The 19,888-nt window shown below is 47.4% G+C and overlaps 1 protein-coding gene across 1 annotated transcript in view; it reads left to right on the forward strand.

The window, feature by feature from the left end:
• LOC115462755 (receptor-type tyrosine-protein phosphatase kappa-like) overlaps positions 1 to 19,888 on the forward strand; it is a 230,236-nt gene that overhangs the window by 124,284 nt on the left and 86,064 nt on the right. The window contains exons 12-17 of the mRNA XM_030192735.1: positions 378 to 486; positions 3,409 to 3,476; positions 10,809 to 10,948; positions 14,684 to 14,771; positions 17,192 to 17,262; positions 19,264 to 19,300. Of these exons, the coding sequence (XP_030048595.1) occupies positions 378 to 486; positions 3,409 to 3,476; positions 10,809 to 10,948; positions 14,684 to 14,771; positions 17,192 to 17,262; positions 19,264 to 19,300 (513 nt within the window). The remainder of the gene's footprint in view (positions 1 to 377; positions 487 to 3,408; positions 3,477 to 10,808; positions 10,949 to 14,683; positions 14,772 to 17,191; positions 17,263 to 19,263; positions 19,301 to 19,888) is intronic.

Below are 19,888 nucleotides of genomic sequence, written 5' to 3' on the forward strand. Positions count from 1 at the left end.
AATACATATTGTGTGGAGGAGTGGCCTAGTGGTTAGTGTGGTGGACTTTAGTCTTGGGGAACTGGGTTCGATTACCACTGCAGGCACGGGCAGCTCCTTGTGACTCTGGGCAAGTCACTTAACCCTCCATTGCCCCATGAAAGAAGCCGCATTGAGCCTGCCATGAGTGGGAAAGCGCGGGGTACAAATGTAACAAAAAAAAATATTTGAAACAATGTCAATCAGCAACTCCAACAAACCCTTGTTAATGTAGAGTCAAGCTACAATTGGTTATATGAGCATTATGTGTATGGGGAAAGAAGTTGGACAGAAACATTCCGAGCACGCCAAGGTTCCTGTCTGTGGTACTGCACACTAGTAATACCCTGTCTGTTTAGTTTCAGAGCCTCCATCATCGGCATTGGGTTTGGTAGTTGCTTTGAGCTTCCTGTTTCTGTTGCTGTTTTTGGTGGCCCTTTTCGTGTACTGGAAGTTGCAATCATCCCGGTAAGTTAAAAGGGTGATGTTAGATGTCCGTGGAGCTTCCACTGAGAATATTGGTGCATTGAGTGTTCAAGCAAAGCAGGCCACTCTCATCTCCAAACCCTCCCCCACCCCCAGACCATTGCCATTTCACACATTAATGTGCCATTATTAGAAGGAACAATAGGGGTGGAAGCTGACCCCACTGTCTGCAGTGAAGGTTAACGTGAGCATCCTGTGCATTCTGTTCTTGTTCCCTCATGTTCTTGGTACCTCTTATAGTATAAGAGTGTTAGCTCCACACCACATAGCAGGAGGCTCCAGAAAAGACTAAAGTGAGATGAGCCCAATGCAGGGCCGCTGAGAGATACAGGTGGGCCTGGGGCAGGACTGGACCGCCATGCGTGCGTGTGCCACCTCTCCGTCCGCCACCCCCGCACCTGTCTCTGAGTCACTGCTGCGCTGCTACCTCGCTCTGTCCTCTCCTGCTCCAATTCTCCTGTGTGCCGAGAGGAGTCAGGACCTAGATGATTGCATTAACGCAATACCGCATTAATGTAATCATCTGGGTCCTGGGTGGCACGCAGGAGCAGTAGAGGACAGACCCAGGGATAAAAAGAATCCAAAACAATTTTATAATGAGTTTAGAAAGGGAGAGGAAGGGAAACTGGGGCGTGACAGGAGGGTGCGAGAACAATAGGGTCTCAATTAGGCTACCCTAGTTAGCCTGGTTCTCCATAAGCTAGATTGAGTAACTTAGCTTTCTATTCGGCACTTGCTCTGTTGGCTCAGCAATATGGAGCCTCTTCGTTTCATAAGAACATAAGAGTAACCATACAGGGTCAGACCAATGGTCCATCTAGCCCAGTATCCCGTTTCCAAACAGTGGCCAAGTCAGGTCACAGGTACCTACATTTCATAAATAAATTGTACACACGCACTCCCAATTCTGTCTGTATCACTTGCCAATGATCCAGAATTATCTGTCACTTGGGGGATGTGATTTTGCAGCCTCCTTTATTATCCCATAGTTGCCAAGGAAATTTTTATTTCTCATGTACTTAAACAATCTAACATAAGAATCATAGAGTGCTCATAAATTGCTGAGAGACCTTCACAAATCAACCAATGTGATATGTTGTCACCCAAACTTATTTTAATCCTAGCACTCCTTAAACAAATAAAGTGCTTAATGTGAAAAGCTGAAAAGTGCTGTCCAGATATTAAAAAGACTTATTGAAACAAGCTTAAATGCAGGCTATTACTTCTGGGTTCCAGTATTATGAGAAGCTTGTCCTGAAGTATTATTTTGGTTAATATATACACTAGCAATTTACTTGCCTCATTCCCTAGCAGACTATGGACTCTTCCTAAAGCAACTTGTCCTTATCTTTTTTAAACCCAGCTATGCTAACCACTGTTACCACATCCTTAGGCAACAAGTTCCAGAGATTAACTATTCATTGAGTGAAAAAAGTATTTCCTCCTATTTGTTTTAAACGAATTTCCATGTGACTTCATTGAGTGTCCCCTGGTCTTTGTACTTCTTAAAAGATTAAAAAATCGATTCACGTCTACTCGTTCTACACCACTCAGGATTTTGTAGACCTCAATCATACCTCCACTCAGCCACATTTTTTCCAGTCCCCTCCTAATATAATTCCTCATGGTGGTAAAGATTTAAGTTGCAATGACAATGCCAGAAAAGAGGTAGCTTCCCCATGTTTGCCATTGAGACAGACACGGGGAAGCCACTGCTTGCCCTGGGATTTGTAGCTTGGAATGTTGCTAGTCTTTGAGATTCTGCTTGGAATTTTGTCACTCTTTAGGATTCCAGAATCTTACTATTCTTTGGGGTTCTACATGGAATCTTGTTACTCTTTAGGATTCCAGAATCTTGCTATTCCTTGGGGTTCCACATGGAATCTTGTCACTCTTTAGGATTCCAGAATCTTACTATTCTTTGGGGTTCTACATGGAATCTTGTCACTCTTTAGAATTCCAGAATCTTGCTATTCTTTGGGGTTCCACATGGAATGTTGCCTCAGTTTGGGTTTCTGCCAGGTGCTTGTGACCTGGCTTGGCCAGTGATGGAAACAGGATACTAGGCTAGATGGACCATTGGTCTGACCCAGTATGGCTGTTCTTATGTTCTTATGCTGTATATTTGAGGCACAGGCATTCAGCAGAGAGAGATTCACCCCAGAAATGTTAACTTTTACCCAATCCAAAGTTCCCTCCACATTCCTATTTATCGGTAGCACTTGTGTTTGGACCTGGTGGGAGATGGAGTATTGGTCTCCTGCACATAGATGGCGTCCACTTTCGCAGCCCTTATCTCCCTGTAGAAAGGCTCCTCTTCCAGTGAAAATGCAGCAGTTTTACACTTAACCTAACAATTTTAAAATTCATCCACCTGCAACAGGTTAACATCCATCCATCTCATGCTCCTCCCAGTTACCCTTTCCCTCTCCACACCCATCCTGCTATTACACTCACACTTCCATACACCACCCACAGCAGGTCACCCTCCCCTTCTTCCCAACCATTTAACTTGCCTCCTCTACTTTGCAAGTCTAGCTAACCCAGAGGAGTGAAATCTCCAACCACAAATGTACCCCCCCCCCCCCACCCGAACTCTGTAATCCAAGTAACTATCAAGACAGATCTCTTTTTCTGTTCCTCCACTGTGACTCAATGAACATAAGAGTAGCCATACTGGGTCAGATCAATGGTCCATCTAGCCCAGCATCCTGTTTCCAACAGTGGCCAATCCAGGTCACAAGTACCTGGCAGAACCCCAAGGAGTATATGGTTTCAGTCAACGTTACTGTATTGCACAGTACTGAACAGATATTGGATTGAAGTAGAATGACATAAAAGCTTGTATTTCAATTTACACAGAGTTATCTCAGTTCTTACCCTCATGTAACTGTTATTTTCCAGGTCAGGGAGGAGGAAATCTGCTGGTAGTCACAATGGCCTCATTCCTTTGACAAAGAGAAGGATTCTAGGTGAGCAGGAGCCATTCCTCAAGCTTCATGAAGAATTTTATATTTAATATCTCCAGTGTGAATGCATTAAGAGGTTTTCCTCAAAGGAAGGGGAAGCGGAATATTTATAGGATAGATTGGCAGGTCACCAAACATTTAGGTTTCAAGATACTGAATGTAAAAGAAAAGCGGCTGGGTTAACTGATTCCAGTTCTGGAGGATGCTGAATAGACAAGTGGAATCCAAGTGATTCTGTGGAGATCTATGGAAATTTAGTGCTGGAAAGGAGTTAGGAGGAGATTTAGTGGAGGAGTAGCCTAGTGGTTAGTGCAGCAGACTTTGATCCTGGAGAACTGGGTTCAATCCCCACTGCAGCTCCTTATGACTCTGGGTACAAATAAGTACCTGTATATACTATCATGCTTATTTTCAAAAGAGAAAGACGCCCATATTTCGAACCAAATTGTGAGATTATTATTATTTGTTGCATTTGTATCCCACATTATCCTACCTCTTTGCAGGCTCAATGTGGCTTAGTGGATAGTGGAATAGAGAAAAGAGTAGACATTTGATGTTACAGAAGGATATTGGGTTACATGGTAATGGAATACATGATAGTAATATAACAGAAGGCATTATTAACATTTCTGGGTATATGTGGGAGTTTCACATGTTTTGGTCTTTCTCTCATGGGCGCCCAAATCGGTATAATCGAAAGCCGATTTTGGGCGCCTCCAACTGCAGTCGCGGGAACGGACAAAGTTGATGGGGCGTGTCATAGGCGTGGTGAAGGCGGGACTGGGGCGTGTTTATCGGCCGAGGAGAGATGGGCGCGCTCGGACGATAATGGAAAAAAGAAGGGCAGCAGAAGCGAGAATTTGGGCCACTTTTTTTTTACCCTTTTTTTTTCACGAACAAGTCCCCAAAAAGTGCCCCAACTGCCCAGATGACCACCGGAGGGAATCGGGGATGACCTCCCCTGACTCCCCCAGTGGTCACTAACTCCCTCCCACCAAAAAAAAACCCAACTTTAAAAACTTTTTTCCAGCCTGAAATGTCATACCCAGCTCCATCACAGCAGTATGCAGGTCCCTGGAGCAGTTGTTAGTGGGTGCAGTGGACTTCAGGCAGGTGGACCCAGGCCCATGCCCCCCTACCTGTTACACTTGTGCTGGTAAATGGGAGCCCTCCAAACCGCCCCCAAAACCCACTGTGCCCACATATAGGTGCCCCCCTTCACCCATAAGTGCTATGGTAATGGTGTAGAGTTCTGGGGAGTGGGTTTTGGGGGGGATTTGGGGGGCTCAGCACCCAAGGTAAGGGAGCTATGGACTTGGGAGGTATTTTAATTTTTTTTTAATTGTTACAAGTGCCCCCTAGGGTGCCCGGTTGGTGTCCTGGCATGTGAGGGGGACCAGTGCACTATGAATCCTGGCCTCTCCCACAACCAAATGCCTTGGAGTTGTTCGTTTTTGAGCTGGGCGCCTTCGGTTTCCATTATCCCTGAAAACCGATACCGCCCAGCTCAAATCCGCCCCTCTATGTAAACCACTTTGAATGCAGTTGTAAAAACCACAGAAAGGCAGTATATCAAGTCCCATTCCCATACATTATTTTACCTGACTTTTACATGGGATGCAGAATAAGGAGCTGTGTACAATGAGTATTGAGGTGGACATACAGTGAGCTGGAGAAAGATTGTGGGGTAATAGTCTCTAATGATCTGAAGGTAGATAATCAGCCGAAAGAGAAGGACTTAATGCTTCTGTACGGTCAGTGGTTATTGAATATTCTGTTCAGTTCTGGAAAGGGTATCTCAGAAAGGATAGGTTAGAGGCAACCAGAATGGTGTGGGATCTGCACCAAAAGCTGCTGAGATGAGACTGAAGGGCTTAAACATGTTAATGAAGCACAAGAAGCAAATCTTTTCAGCAGAAGGGAAGTTATAGAACTAGGGATCATGATGTGAATATTTAAGGGAAAAGACTCTGGAACAGAGGAGCCCTACTGGGTGGCAGAGCCGGTGGCGGGAGGCGGGGCTGGTGGTTGGGAGGCGGGGATAGTCCTGGGCAGAATTATACGGTCTGTGCCAGAGCCGGTGGTGGGAGGCGGGGCTGGTGGTTGGGAGGCGGGGATAGTGCTGGGCAGACTTATACGGTCTGTGCCAGAGCCGCTGGTGGGAGGTGGGGCTGGTGGTTGGGAGGCGGGGATAGTGCTGGGCAGACTTATACGGTCTGTGCCAGAGCCGATGGTGGGAGGCGGGGCTGGTGGTTGGGAGGCGGGGATAGTGCTGGGCAGACTTACACGGTCTGTGCCAGAGCCGGTGGTGGGTGGCGGGGCTGGTGGTTGGGAGGCGGGGATAGTGCTGGGCAGACTTATACGGTCTGTGCCAGAGCCGCTGGTGGGAGGCGGGGCTGGTGGTTGGGAGGCGGGGATAGTCCTGGGCAGACTTATACGGTCTGTGCCAGAGCCGGTGGTGGGAGGCGGGGCTGGTGGTTGGGAGGCGGGGATAGTGCTGGGCAGACTTATACGGTCTGTGCCAGAGCCGCTGGTGGGAGGTGGGGCTGGTGGTTGGGAGGCGGGGATAGTGCTGGGCAGACTTATACGGTCTGTGCCAGAGCCGATGGTGGGAGGCGGGGCTGGTGGTTGGGAGGCGGGGATAGTGCTGGGCAGACTTACACGGTCTGTGCCAGAGCCGGTGGTGGGTGGGGGGGCTGGTGGTTGGGAGGGGGGATAGTGCTGGGCAGACTTATACGGTCTGTGCCAGAGCCGCTGGTGGGAGGTGGGGCTGGTGGTTGGGAGGCAGGGATAGTGCTGGGCAGACTTATACGGTCTGTGCCAGAGCCGATGGTGGGAGGCGGGGCTGGTGGTTGGGAGGCGGGGATAGTGCTGGGCAGACTTACACGGTCTGTGCCAGAGCCGGTGGTGGGTGGCGGGGCTGGTGGTTGGGAGGCGGGGATAGTGCTGGGCAGACTTATACGGTCTGTGCCAGAGCCGCTGGTGGGAGGCGGGGCTGGTGGTTGGGAGGCGGGGATAGTGCTGGGCAGACTTACACGGTCTGTGCCAGAGCCAGTGGTGGGAGGCGGGGCTGGTGGTTGGGAGGCGGGGATAGTGCTGGGCAGACTTATACGGTCTGTGCCCGGAAAAGGACAGGTACAAATCAAGGTAAGGTATACACAAAAAGTAGCACATATGAGTTTATCTTGTAGGGCAGACTGGATGGACCGTGCAGGTCTTTTTCTGCCGTCATTTACTATGTTACTATGTTACTGGCATGAGGCTGGAAATGATTATTTTATCATCATCATTCTTTACCAACTAAAGTACACAAAGCGTGGTACAGTAGATTAGAAAGTTATAACCAAAATGTACATACATTAAATAATAAAACAACTCTGTGAGGCACAATAAAGACATAGCAACACAGTAGTTCTATCATATGTCATTCTAAGTTGAAATTGTCTGGCCAATACTTAGCGTTATTTAACCAGCCAGAACGGCTGCTGACCAGTTAAATAGCACTTAACTGGCAATCCACCGATATTCAGCAGAGGATAACTGGCTATCCCCTGCTGAATATCCCCAGTCAGCAGCTAGCACATAGCCAATTATATCGCCCGATATAACCGGCTATCCGCTGATTTTTAAAGCTGGTTTAGCCGCCATATTTGGCTGCGTGAAAACGTGGCATATCTTTGGCTGGCTTAAAGATAGATAACTGGTTATGTCTGAATATTGACTTAGCCAGTTATCTTTAAACCGGCCAAAAATAAACCAGGTATTCAATGCCAGTCACCGGAAATGGCCCAGCATCGAATATCCGTTTTAAGCGCCGACCACGGTAGTTAATCAGTCTCTAACTCCCACAGTCTGAATATCAGCCTCTATAATGATAAATTTAGTTTTGATTTACTGCCACATGGCTCTAAAAGCATGTTACAACCCCAAAAATATAGATAATGATCACAATTTCTTATTACATAGTAACATAGTAGATGACGGCAGAAAAAGACCTGCACGGTCCATCCAGTCTGCACAACAAGATAAACTCACATGTGCTACTTTTTGTGTATACCTTACCTTGATTTGTACCTGTCCTTTTCAGGGCACAGACCGTATAAGTCTGCCCAGCACTATCCCCGCCTCCCAACCACCAGCCCCGCCTCCCAACCACCAGCCCCGCCTCCCACCACCAGTTCTGGCACAGACCGTATAAGTCTGCCCAGCACTATCCTCGCCTCCCAACCACCAGTCCCAAACACTTGGGTAGCATCTATCACTTAACCAATTCAGTCCACCACTTTGGGACCCATCTTCAGACTCTTCAGCTTATTAATAAGCCTCCTATGTGGGCCAGTATCAAAAGCCTTGCTGAAATCCAGTCAAACCGCATCCAGTGCACACTCTGTCCCCCTTGATCTATTTGTATAGTCAGCTTAATCATAGAATTCAGTCAGATTTATTTGACACAGAGGGGGATAATCGAACGGGGACGATCATCTCTAAGGGCGCCCATCTCTAAGGATGGAGCTGTGAAGGGGCGGGGCATCCTGTATTATCAAAACAAGATGGGCGTCCATCTTTCATTTCAATAATACGGTCGGGGACGCCCAAATCTCAACATTTAGGTTGACCTAAGAGATGGTCGACCTTAGAGATGGGCGACCTCGGTTTTCGCCGATAATGGAAACCGAGGACACCCATCTCAAAAACGACCAAATGCAAGCCCTTTGGTCATGGGAGGAGTCAGCATTCGTAGTGCACTGGTCCCCCTGACATGCCAGGACACCAGCCGGGCACCCTAGGGGGCACTGCAGTGGACTTCACAAATTGCTCCCAGGTGCATAGCTCCCTTACCTTGTGTGCTGAGCCCCCCAAAACCCACTTCCCACAACTGTACACCACTACCATAGCCCTTAGGGATGAAGGGGGGCACCTACATGTGGGTACAGTGGGTTTTTGGTGGGTTTTGGAGGGCTCACATTTACCACCACAAGTGTAACGGGGGGGGGGGGGGGATGGGCCTGGGTCCACCTGCCTGAAGTACACTGTACCCACTAAAACTGCTCCAGGGACCTTCATACTGTTGTCATGGAGCTGGGCATATAGAGTGGAAAAAAATGTTTTTTTTTAAATTTTTTTTGGGTGGGAGGGGGTTGGTGACCACTGGGGGAGTAAGGGAAGGTCATCCCCGATTCCCTCCGGTGGTCATCTGGTCAGTTCGGGCACCTTTTTGAGGCTTGGTCATGAAAAAAAATGGACCAAGTAAAGTCGACCAAATGCTCATCAGGGACGCCCTTCTTTTTTCCATTATCGGCCGAGGACGCCCATCTCTTAAGCACGCCTCCATCCCACCTTCGGTACGCTGCCGACACGCCCCCGGGAACTTTGGTTGTCCCTGCGACGGAAAGCAGTTGAGGACGCCCAAAATTGGTTTTCGATTATGCCGATTTGGGCGACCCTGAGAGAAGGACGCCCATCTCCCAATTTGTGTCGAAAGATGGGCGCCCTTCCCTTTCGAAAATGCCCCTGACAGTCTGCCTCTGATTTAAAAAAAACTTGATTCATACCTGTACAGTTCAGCCCAAGGTAGTAGTGGTATGACTGCGCTCAGAGCCTTTAACTAAGGCGCGCTGAAACATGGCCTGCGCTGGTGTAGGCGTCTGTATTGCATGCACGCAGGTCCATTTTTGAGTTCACTTACAAAAAAGGCCCTTTTTTTGCCAAAAATGGACGTGTGGCAAAATAAAAATCAGCATACGTCCATTTTGGGCCTGAGACCTTACTGCCACCCATTGACTTTGCGGTAAGGTCTCACATATTAACTGGGCGGTAATCGTCAGCACACGTACACTGCCGATTACCGCTCGGTTAGCACCACGCCTTAGAAAATAGAAACTATTTTCTGCCATGTGTTCTGGACGCATGTCAAAATTAGAATTACCGCCTGGGGCGCGCGGTAGACTGGTGGTAGTTCTAATTTGATGTGCGTTGTACGCGCGCAGGCGCCTACGCGTCTTAGTAAAAAAGGCCCCTGTGTCTCAAAGATGGTTATTTGAGTAACCTGCATGGAGAAGTGGTTAGAGCCCTAAGCCATGATCACAACCCTAAACAGCAGTGGTATGCTTGTGTGGAACCAACAAGAAGGCATTTTGGTGAGCATCAGTGTGACAGATTTTTGGCATGCTTTGGACAGATATTAGAAGAGGCTAGAAGACATGGGAAAAGGGGGAACTGGTTTTAGATTGCATTTGAGAAATTTATATATGCATCTACCAGCAAATTGGATAGGCCATTTTAATCTTTATCTGCCAGATTTTACTATGCTTCTTTGAGAGAACAGCTGGTCTGTGTGTGCAGAACAGTCTGTCTGAATCGTTCTGTTTCCAGAGCACCAGAAGGGTGACAAAAATGATAAAGGGGATGGGACGACTTCCCTGTGAGGAAAGGCTCTTCAGCTTGGAGAAGAGACGGCTGAGAGGAGATATGATAGAGGTCTATAAAATAATTAGTGGAATGGAATAGGTGCACATGACTCACTTGCTTTCTCTTTCCAAAAACACTAGGACTAGGGGGCATGCAATGAAGCTATTAAGTAGTAAACTTAAAACAAATTGGAGAAAATATTTCTTCACAGATCTTGTAATTAAACTCTGAAATTCATTGTCAGAGAATGTGGTACAACCAGTTAGCTTAGCAGGGTTTAAAAAAGGGTTGGCTAACTTCCTAAAAGAAAAGACCATAGACCATTATTAAGATGGACTTGGGGAAAATCCACTGCTTATTTCTAAGCAGCATAAAATTTATTTTACTGTTCTGGGATTTTGCCAGGTACTTGTAACCTGGATTGGCCACTGTTGGAAACAGGATACTGGGCTTGATGGACCTTCGGTCTGTCCCTGTATGGCAACGCTTATTTTCTAATATCCCCATCATCACTGACATTGTAAAAATACAGTGCTCTATCAGCTCCTCCCCTATTGATTATAGTATGTTACTTAACCATGGCCACATTTTCCCGACTAATCCTTCTCAGAACACATTCATTGGTTTAAGGTCTTTGGATGCTGTCACAGAACAAATACAGATTGCTAAATATTTCAGGTGCAATCTGAGGGCAGTTCCCTGTACAGTACTGGAGTTTCTCTGTGCATCTGAGGTTTTCCTACAAACACCTGGAAATAATTGATGAGCATGGAAGACAGTAGAGAGCTCTAGTGTTCTGGGCTGCTGTGTCATAAGCACAGATGGAAAAGTAGAGCCCTAACATTCATGAAGTTTGACTTCAATTTCTGCTTTATGTATTTAAGATTTTGGGACTGTTGTGAAATGTGCTTTTCTGATATTTCACAGGGAAATTGAAAACAGAAATCCCTGTGGCTGAATTTTTGGAAGCTATGAAGAGGTTCAGGAGAGCAGAAATAATGGAAGAAGAACGGGAGGAGGGAGGAGACAGAGCGAAAGTCCCTACAGGGCGTGTGAAAGAGTATCAGGTGTGTAAAGTTCTGTTTCATGATAAGAAGATCCATAGAAGGTACTCGTTGAGTAATATAATGAGTATCGGTGAGTATAATGAGTACCAGTTCTGTAGAGGGCCATAATCTCATTCATCTGGGCTGATCTGGTAAGACTCGAGGAAAGAAAATTAACAGGTAAGACTGAATTTTTTCCATAAGGCAGCTCAATATGAAAAAAAAACCAAACATCTACTTAAAAATAAATCTAAAACTCAGACTTAGAAGTTCTAGACAAATGTGTGATTCCACAGCAGGCTGAATATTGTACGCAGACAATAAACAGCAATGGATGGATCTATAATAACATATATAACCATGCTGGAAGCATATATGGGTGTTCAGCAACATATCAATAAGAGATGAATTTGTAATAATGATATAATAATACCGAGTCCAATCAAATAAGCCCCACTAAATACCATGGAAAAGGAGGAGGCAAAAAAGTCCATGTTATCAACAAGCCCAACTCCACCAAATATTTCTCTCCAATAAACACTTTACAGAATTACTGTTGGATCCATCAGATATGCATGCTTCAACCATTAGGCTAAATTACTTGAGGAGCCAAGCAAGAATAAGGATGAGCATTTAATCGTCATTGATCCTTTATCTATATATTTTTTTTCATTTTCTTCCCAATCCTATATTATTATTGGTGCTAATTTGGATTTATTTATTTTATTTTGCTGCATTTATATTCCACATTTTCCCACCTTTTGCAGGCTCAATGTGGCTTACAATATAATAACAACTACAATCACATTGATGGAATAGAGAATCAGAGTATATATAACAGATAAGGTGCATAGGAATATTATGGCAATCATATTAACGGAGAGGAATTTCAGAATTATTGCTATTAAGGTTCATACGAAAATTATGTTGATTAAGAAGTGGGTAAGTGGATAACAACATAATATAATGATATCAGGACAGGGAGTGATTAGCAGTAATTAGGGTGTAAATAAAACAGGCAAAATAAAAGAATTCCAATATAAAATTGTGTCTGGTGTAGTTTAGGAGTCAGATCGTTATGAGGGATCCATTTTGTACGCTTTTAAGTTAGGCGCCCGGATCTGCATGTAAATTTTACGCATCGGTTCAAAAAGGGGGTGTAAAATTCCTTTATGTTTATCCCACGCGTGTTTGAATTCTGTTACTGTTTTCATTTCCACCACCTCCTGGGGGAGGGCATTCCAAGCATCCACTACTCTCTCCATATTTTTTCACGGAGAGAGTAGTGGATGCTTGGAATGCCCTCCCGCGGGAGGTGGTGGAAATGAAAACAGTAACAGAATTCAAACATGCGTGGGATAAACATAAAGGAATCCTATTCAGAAGGAATGGATCCTAAGGAGCTCATTCCCTTTCCTCCTTTCCTGAAGTTACTATTGAGGAAACTACACTTCTCCTTTCTTCCTCAAAATGTACCACCTGTTCCTCTGATCCCATTCCCACCCACCTTCTTAATGCCATCTCTCCTACTCTTATTCCTTTTATCTGTCACATTCTCAACCTCTCACTTTCCACTGCGACTGTCCCTGCTGCCTTTAAACATGCTGTGGTCACACCTCTCCTTAAGAAGCCTTCACTTGACCCTACTTGTCCTCTAATTACCGACCCATCTCCCTCCTTCCTTTTCTCTCCAAATTACTTGAGCGTGCTGTTTGTTCACCGCCGCTGCCTTGATTTTCTCTTCTCACATGCTATTCTTGACCCACTACAATCTGGTTTTCGCCCTCTCCACTCAACCGAAACTGCGCTTACTAAAGTCTCCAATGACCTATTACTGGCTAAATCCAGAGGTCAATATTCCATCCTCATTCTTCTTGATCTTTCCGCTGCTTTTGACACTGTCGATCACAGCATACTTCTTGATACCCTGTCCTCACTTGGATTCCAGGGCTCTGTCCTTTCCTGGTTCTCTTCCTACCTCTCCCTCCGCACCTTTAGTGTTCACTCTGGTGGATCCTCTTCTACTATCCCTCTGCCTGTCGGCGTACCTCAGGGTTCTGTTCTTGGTCCCCTCCTCTTTTCTATCTACACTTCTTCCCTTGGCTCATTAATCTCATCCCATGGCTTTTCCTACCATCTCTATGCTGATGACTCCCAAATCTACCTTTCTACTCCTGATATCTCACCTTGCATCCAAACCAAAGTTTCAGCGTGCTTGTCTGACATTGCTGTCTGGATGTCTCAACGCCACCTGAAATTAAATATGACCAAAACCAAGCTTCTCATTTCCCCCCCCCCCCCAAACCCACCTCCCTGCTCCCCCCGTTTTCTATTTCTGTTGATGGCTCTCTCATTCTCCCTGTCTCCTCAGCTCGAAACCTTGGGGTCATCTTTGACTCTTCTCTCTCCTTCTCTGCTCATATCCAGCAGATTGCCAAGACCTGTCGTTTCTTTCTTTACAACATCCGTAAAATCCGCCCCTTTCTTTCCGAGCACTCTACCAAAACCCTCATCCACACCCTTGTCACCTCTCGTTTAGACTACTGCAATCTACTTCTTGCTGGCCTCCCACTTAGTCACCTCTCCCCTCTCCAGTCGGTTCAAAACTCTGCTGCCCGTCTCATCTTCCGCCAGGGTCGCTTTACTCATACTACCCCTCTCCTCAAGACCCTTCACTGGCTCCCTATCCATTTTTGCATCCTGTTCAAACTTCTCCTACTAACCTATAAATGTATTCACTCTGCTGCTCCCCAGTATCTCTCCACACTCGTTCTTCCCTACACCCCTTCCCGTGCACTCCGCTCCATGGATAAATCCTTCTTATCTGTTCCCTTCTCCACTACTGCCAACTCCAGACTTCGCGCCTTCTGTCTCGCTGCACCCTACGCCTGGAATAAACTTCCTGAGCCCCTACGTCTTGCCCCATCCTTGGCCACCTTTAAATCTAAACTGAAAGCCCACCTCTTTAACATTGCTTTTGACTCGTAACCACTCGCCTCCACCTACCCTCCTCTCTTCCTTCCCGTTCACATTAATTGATTTGATTTGCTTACTTTATTTATTTTTTGTCTATTAGATTGTAAGCTCTTTGAGCAGGGACTGTCTTTCTTCTATGTTTGTGCAGCGCTGCGTATGCCTTGTAGCGCTATAGAAATGCTAAATAGTAGTAGTAGTAGTAGATTGGGTGGCAGAGCCAGCCGGTGGTGGGAGGCGAGGATAGTGCTGGGCAGACTTATACGGTCTGTGCCAGAGCCAGTGGTGGGAGGCGGGGCTGGTGGTGGGGAGGCGAGGATAGTGCTGGACAGACTTATACGGTCTGTGCCCTGAAGAGGACAGGTACAAATCAAAGTAGGGTATACACAAAAAGTAGCACATATGAGTTTGTCTTGTTGGGCAGACTGGATGGACCATGCAGGTCTTTTTCTGCCGTCATTTACTATGTAGCCGTGGACGGGTCATGGGTGACTCACGGGTGTTCCTTCAATTTACGTGTGTTTTTTATAGATTAAGGGGGATCCAAGACTAATTTAGGTTCAGTTGGTGTAAATCCTCACGACCAAAGATAGTCACGGATCCCGGCTTAAGCGCTGTTCTATAAACGGTGCCTAACTTTGAGCGCTCTTTACAGAATAGCGCTTAGTGCTAATATAGAATTATTCCATAATGTGTACAGCGCCGCGTACATCTAGTAGCGCTATAGAAATGATCAGTAGTAGTAAATACTGTAACTAAACTCTGGTCTAACTCTCTCTACAGATGTTAGATTCTGGGCTGCTGTACATCTGTGAAGCTGGAATGGCAATCAGCAACAGAAACAAGAATCGCTACAAAAACATTGTCCCTTGTAAGCAGGATCCTCTACACCGTCACTTTCTACACACAATACAGCCCTTCCCCCCCCTAAATGTAAAAATGAAATGAATTCTTCCACGCCAGTGGCGTAGCTACGTGGGGCCATGGGGGCCTGGGCCCCCCCAAATTTCCTCTGGGCCCCTGGTTTGGCGGGTGGGGGTCCCCAACCCCCGCCAGCTGAAGCATTGTCCAGCCCCAGTCTCTGGTGCCGCTGCATTGCCTGCCCTGCTTTGTCTTCCCCTCACATCCGGCACGCTCCTTTTACTGAAACTGAGCATGATCAATTTCATTAAAAGGAGCATGCAGGACGTGAGGGGAAGACCGAGCAGGGCAGGCAATGCAGCGTGCTGGACAAGGCTTCAGCTGGTGGGGATTGGGGACCCTCACCACCCAAGGTATTTGCTGCGGCAGTGGATGGGGAGCAGCAGGGGGGCAGCGAGGCGGTGGGTGGGGGGGCAGCAGACCAAAATGTGCCCCCTTACCTCGGGCTCTGGCCCCCTCCCACCGCGAGGGCTGGCTACGCCCCTGTTCCACTCCCTTCTTAGAAACAAAGTTGTGGTTGTGGACATTTATACAGTATATTAGATTTAGTTCACACATTTTCAGTAGTAGCTCACAATGAGTTATGTTCAGGTACGTCTGTCCTGACCTAGGAAATGTAGAGCTTACACCGTCTTACTCCAACCTAGCGAGGGAATTCTTCTGAGTACAGATGGGCAGTTCACACAGTGGAATGGAGGAGTGGCTTAGTGGTTTGAGCGCCAGTCTTGCAATCCAGAGGTGGCCAGTTCAAATCCCACTGCTGCTTCTTGTGATCTTGGGCAAGTCACTTAACCCTCCATTGCCTCAGGTACAAACTTAGATTGTGAGCCCTCCTGGGACAGAGAAATATCCAGAGTACCTGAATGTAACTCACCTTGAGCTACTACTGAAAAAGGTGTGAGCAAAATAAAAATAATGGCATGCCTAGTTCCTTTAGTGGGGAAAGAGAGGGGCTAGTGTGTCATTTTATACTTAGATGGGGTAATTATCAAGAGCAGGTGTAGGTGCAAAGTACGTGTGCATTTCTACTTTGTAACTAACTTTCAAACCAGATAGTTTCTGCTTGAAAATGAGTGTAAATAATAAGAATAAATGAGGTCATTCTATAAGGTCAATTCCCACGCATACTTGGCTACAAATAGAATAGGAACCAGGCGGTAACTGAACACAAAATTCCACGGAGAATCCATCAACCAGGCAAAAAGTGGGAGGGCTGGACAAACCAGTGCTTCAACAAGTGAGATTTATTCCATAAACACAAAGATCAAGACTCGACATGGCACCGTGTTTCGCCATACGAGATGCCTGCCTCAGGAGTCTGCTTATGCAGAAGTGAAATGGAGATGGTGCTAAACAACCTGGAAATAATGGACGATGCACTATGGAAGCAGTGACGCTCACCCTTCCATACTCCTGAAGGACAAAGTATGGACCAGCCAACTTTTTTGATAGTGCATCGTCCATACGGCTAGCATTTTCACGAAGGCTCCTATATGTATTTAACTGTTACTGTTAACGCTGATTTGTGTGTTAGGGGGATGTTCTGCTGCACTGGTACCTACACTTAAGCAGAGCTAGACTGTGGCTTATTACGAAGCCTAAAGAACCCACTGTACAAGAAACCACGTGTCCGCTGCCTCCCAGGTCTGCCTTCAGGGCCGCCGAGAGGGGGGGGGGGGCAGGAGGGACAAAATTCCCCGGGCCCGAGCCTCCAAGGGGGGCCCGGCGCCGCAGTCCCATCTGCCCTCCGTCGTTGACAGTCTGCCACCGGGCCGGGCCCCCCTGCACTGAAATCACAGCGCCTCTCACTTCCGTGTGAAAGCGCTGCAGGCAGTAGCAGATCGCCTCCCTTCGGGCCTCCTTCCCTCCCCGTGTCCCGCCCTCATCTGACGTAACTTCCGCGAGGGCGGAACACAGGGAAGGAAGGAGGCTAGAAGGGAGGCGATCTGCTGCCTGCCTGCAGCGCTTTCATACGGAGGTGAGAGGCGCTGTGATTTCAATGCAGGGGGCCTGGCCCAGTGACAGATGGAGGGGGAGTGGCGGCGCCGACCTTGGGGGGGACAGGGGGACCCCGGGGGCAGCCTTGTCCTGGGCCCGGCCCAGTCTCTCGGCAGCCCTGGCTGCCTTATAAAGGTGAAGGAAGAGTATCAGAAATTCAGTGCAATCTACCAGAAGAAATTCCTTTATCTCTGTCCAAAATGAACTTTTCTAACAAAATGAATATATATTTTACACTGTAAAATGTAAAAGATGGATAGATTCTCACCATGCCTAAAGCAGCAGGGAAGTGGCAGTAATACAGGAGACATGGCCTTTTATATCCACATCCTTTCTTGTGCTCATATGTTCCTGCCCCTTCCTTTCTTTCAGATGATCACTCACGAGTCATACTGCGCTCCAGCTCACCAGAGGAGGACTACATCAATGCCAGTTACGTAGATGTAAGTACCTGGACACCTGATCTAGACTGTCACATACTACAGTAATATCCATCCATCTCCATCCTTCTCTGAATTCCTATGTCAGTATACGGGGTTAAAACACAGTTGTACAGTGACACTCTGGGGTACCCCAGAAGAAGTGCTATTATGCTAATGTGATGAGGAGTCCTTGACTGCAAGACACATACCAAGGAACTGAGTTACCTAGAACCCAGCTACAGCAATCACAAATGGCCTGAGATGGAACCCAGGTAATAGGATATGACCTAGAATATGAGTGCACTTTTTTCACATTGGTATACGCCATATCTACTATAATAAAAGGCACCTCCAGCGTTCTGAAGCTGACTCCGTGGCGTCACTCAAGGGTTCGTGGGTTCGTAACAGTGTAGATCTCTCTGTGCCCCGCCCTCACGTCAAAACGTCATGACATCGAGGGCGGGTAATCAGATGCCAGGAGACAACGAACCCTTCAGTGAAGGGTCAGAACGTTGCAGGTGCTTTTTACTGTAGTAGAGATGTGTTCAAAGTAAATTATCGCTGGGTGGCTGGAGGGGGGGCAGGGGAGAGAGCAGAATCATTGGGTGCCTGGAGGGGGGGCAGGGGAGAGAGGAGAGTCGCTGCATGGCTCCAGGGGGGGCAGGGGATACAGGAGAATTGCAGGGTGGCTGGAGGGGGGCAGGGGAGACAGCAGAATCGCTGGGTGGCTGGGCAGGGGAGACAGCAGAATCGCTGGGTGGCTGGAGGGCGGGCCAGGGGAATAGCTGGGTGGCTGGAGGGGGGCAGGGGAGACAAGAATCACTGGGTGGCTGGAGGGGGGCCAGGGAAGACAGGAGAATCGCTGGGTGGCTGGAGGGGGCAGGGGAGAGAGGACAATCACACACACTCTCTCTCTCACAGACACACTCGCACCCAGTCTCACTGGTGCTGCCAACCACGCAGAGGAGGGAGAGGCAGGGAGTTCTGAGACCACAGGGGGAGGGGGGAGGCGGTCCTGAGACCACAGGGGGAGGAGGTCCTGAGACCACTGGAGGAGGGGGGAGGGGGTCCTGACCTCAGGGGGGGGGACGGGATCCTGAGACCACAGGGCGGGGAGGGGGTCCTGAGACCACAGAGGGAGGGGGGAGGTATCTCTGTCACACACACACTCTCTCACAGTCTGTGTCTTTCTCTCACACAGTCTCTCACACTATGTCTCGCACTGTATCACATTCACTGTCTATGTGTCACACAGTTGGTCTCACACTCACTCTCGATCTCATACACTCTCTCAGTCTCACAGAGAGTCTGTGTGTTGCACACATACTCTCTCACACTGTCTCACACACTCTCTCTCTCACACACACTCTCTCACACACAGTGTATCTGTGTGAAACACACTCTCTCTCACAGTCACTGTGTCTCACATACGCACTCGCACACACTCTGACATACACACTCTCATTCTCACACACACACTCCCTGTCTCACAGACACACTCGCACCCAGACTCACTCTCTCTCTCTGTCGCACACACTCACACATTCACTCTCTCTCTCTCTCTCACACACACTCTCTCAAACATACACACTCCCAGGAAAACCTTGCTAGCGCCCGTTTCATTTGTGTCAGAAACGGGCCTTATTTACTAGTGTTTCAATAAAATGATTATGCTGTAAGGGAGATTTTTTTTAGCTGATGACAGCAACAACTACTTGGTTCTAGGAAAGAATAATTGGAATGGGAGTCTGTTGAGGCTCTTTCCTCCCTTTACACGTTTTTATTGTGGAAATGAATATATGTGAATAGAGTTCTCCACACATATTTTTCCAGAGGACGATTATTCCTCTAGATCCTTTTGTGTAAAACAAACAGAATCGTTCCCTCATCTGCCACCTCCCTCCCTTTTGTTCTTTTAAATACAGTTCCTCTCTTCTTGACTGAAATCTCCCCAATTCCAGTCTTCCTTCCTTTCCTGCACCTGTGCTTATGTTTCTAAAGTCCATAATTCTCCTTCCACAGGGATACAAGAAACCAAACCTTTTCATTGCCTGCCAAGGTGAGTGAGGTCATATCCAGTACAAGGAAATATGTAAAGCCTAAATCCATAGAGCCTAAGAGTTAGAGGCAGGGGCTGCTGATGTTTTTAGCAGGGATCCATGTAACCAGAAAAGAGGAATTGCTTTCATCCCAACTGCTTTTCTTTATTGTGTACTGATATCTGAGGGCTCACTCACTCCAGAGAACATAGTAACATAGTAGATGACGGCAGAAAAAGACCTGCACGGTCCATCCAGTCTGCCCAACAAGATAAACTCATATGTGCTACTTTTTGTGTATACCTTACCTTGATTTGTACCTGTCCTTTTCAGGGCACCGACCGTATAAGTCTGTCCACTATCCCCGCCTCCAAACCACCAGTCCCGCCTCCCACCATCGGCTCTGGCACAGACCGTATAAGTCTGCTCAGCACCATCTCCGTCTCCCGCCACCGTCTCTGCCACCCAATCTCAGCTAAGGTCCTTGGGATCCATTCCTTCTGCACAGGATTCCTTTATGCTTATCCCACGCATGTTTGAATTCCGTTACCGTTTTCATTTCCACCACCTCCCGCGGGAGGGCATTCCAAGCATCCACTACTCTCTCC

Source organism: Microcaecilia unicolor, chromosome 2, assembly GCF_901765095.1.
Source record: "Microcaecilia unicolor chromosome 2, aMicUni1.1, whole genome shotgun sequence".
Classification (NCBI taxonomy): domain Eukaryota; kingdom Metazoa; phylum Chordata; class Amphibia; order Gymnophiona; family Siphonopidae; genus Microcaecilia; species Microcaecilia unicolor.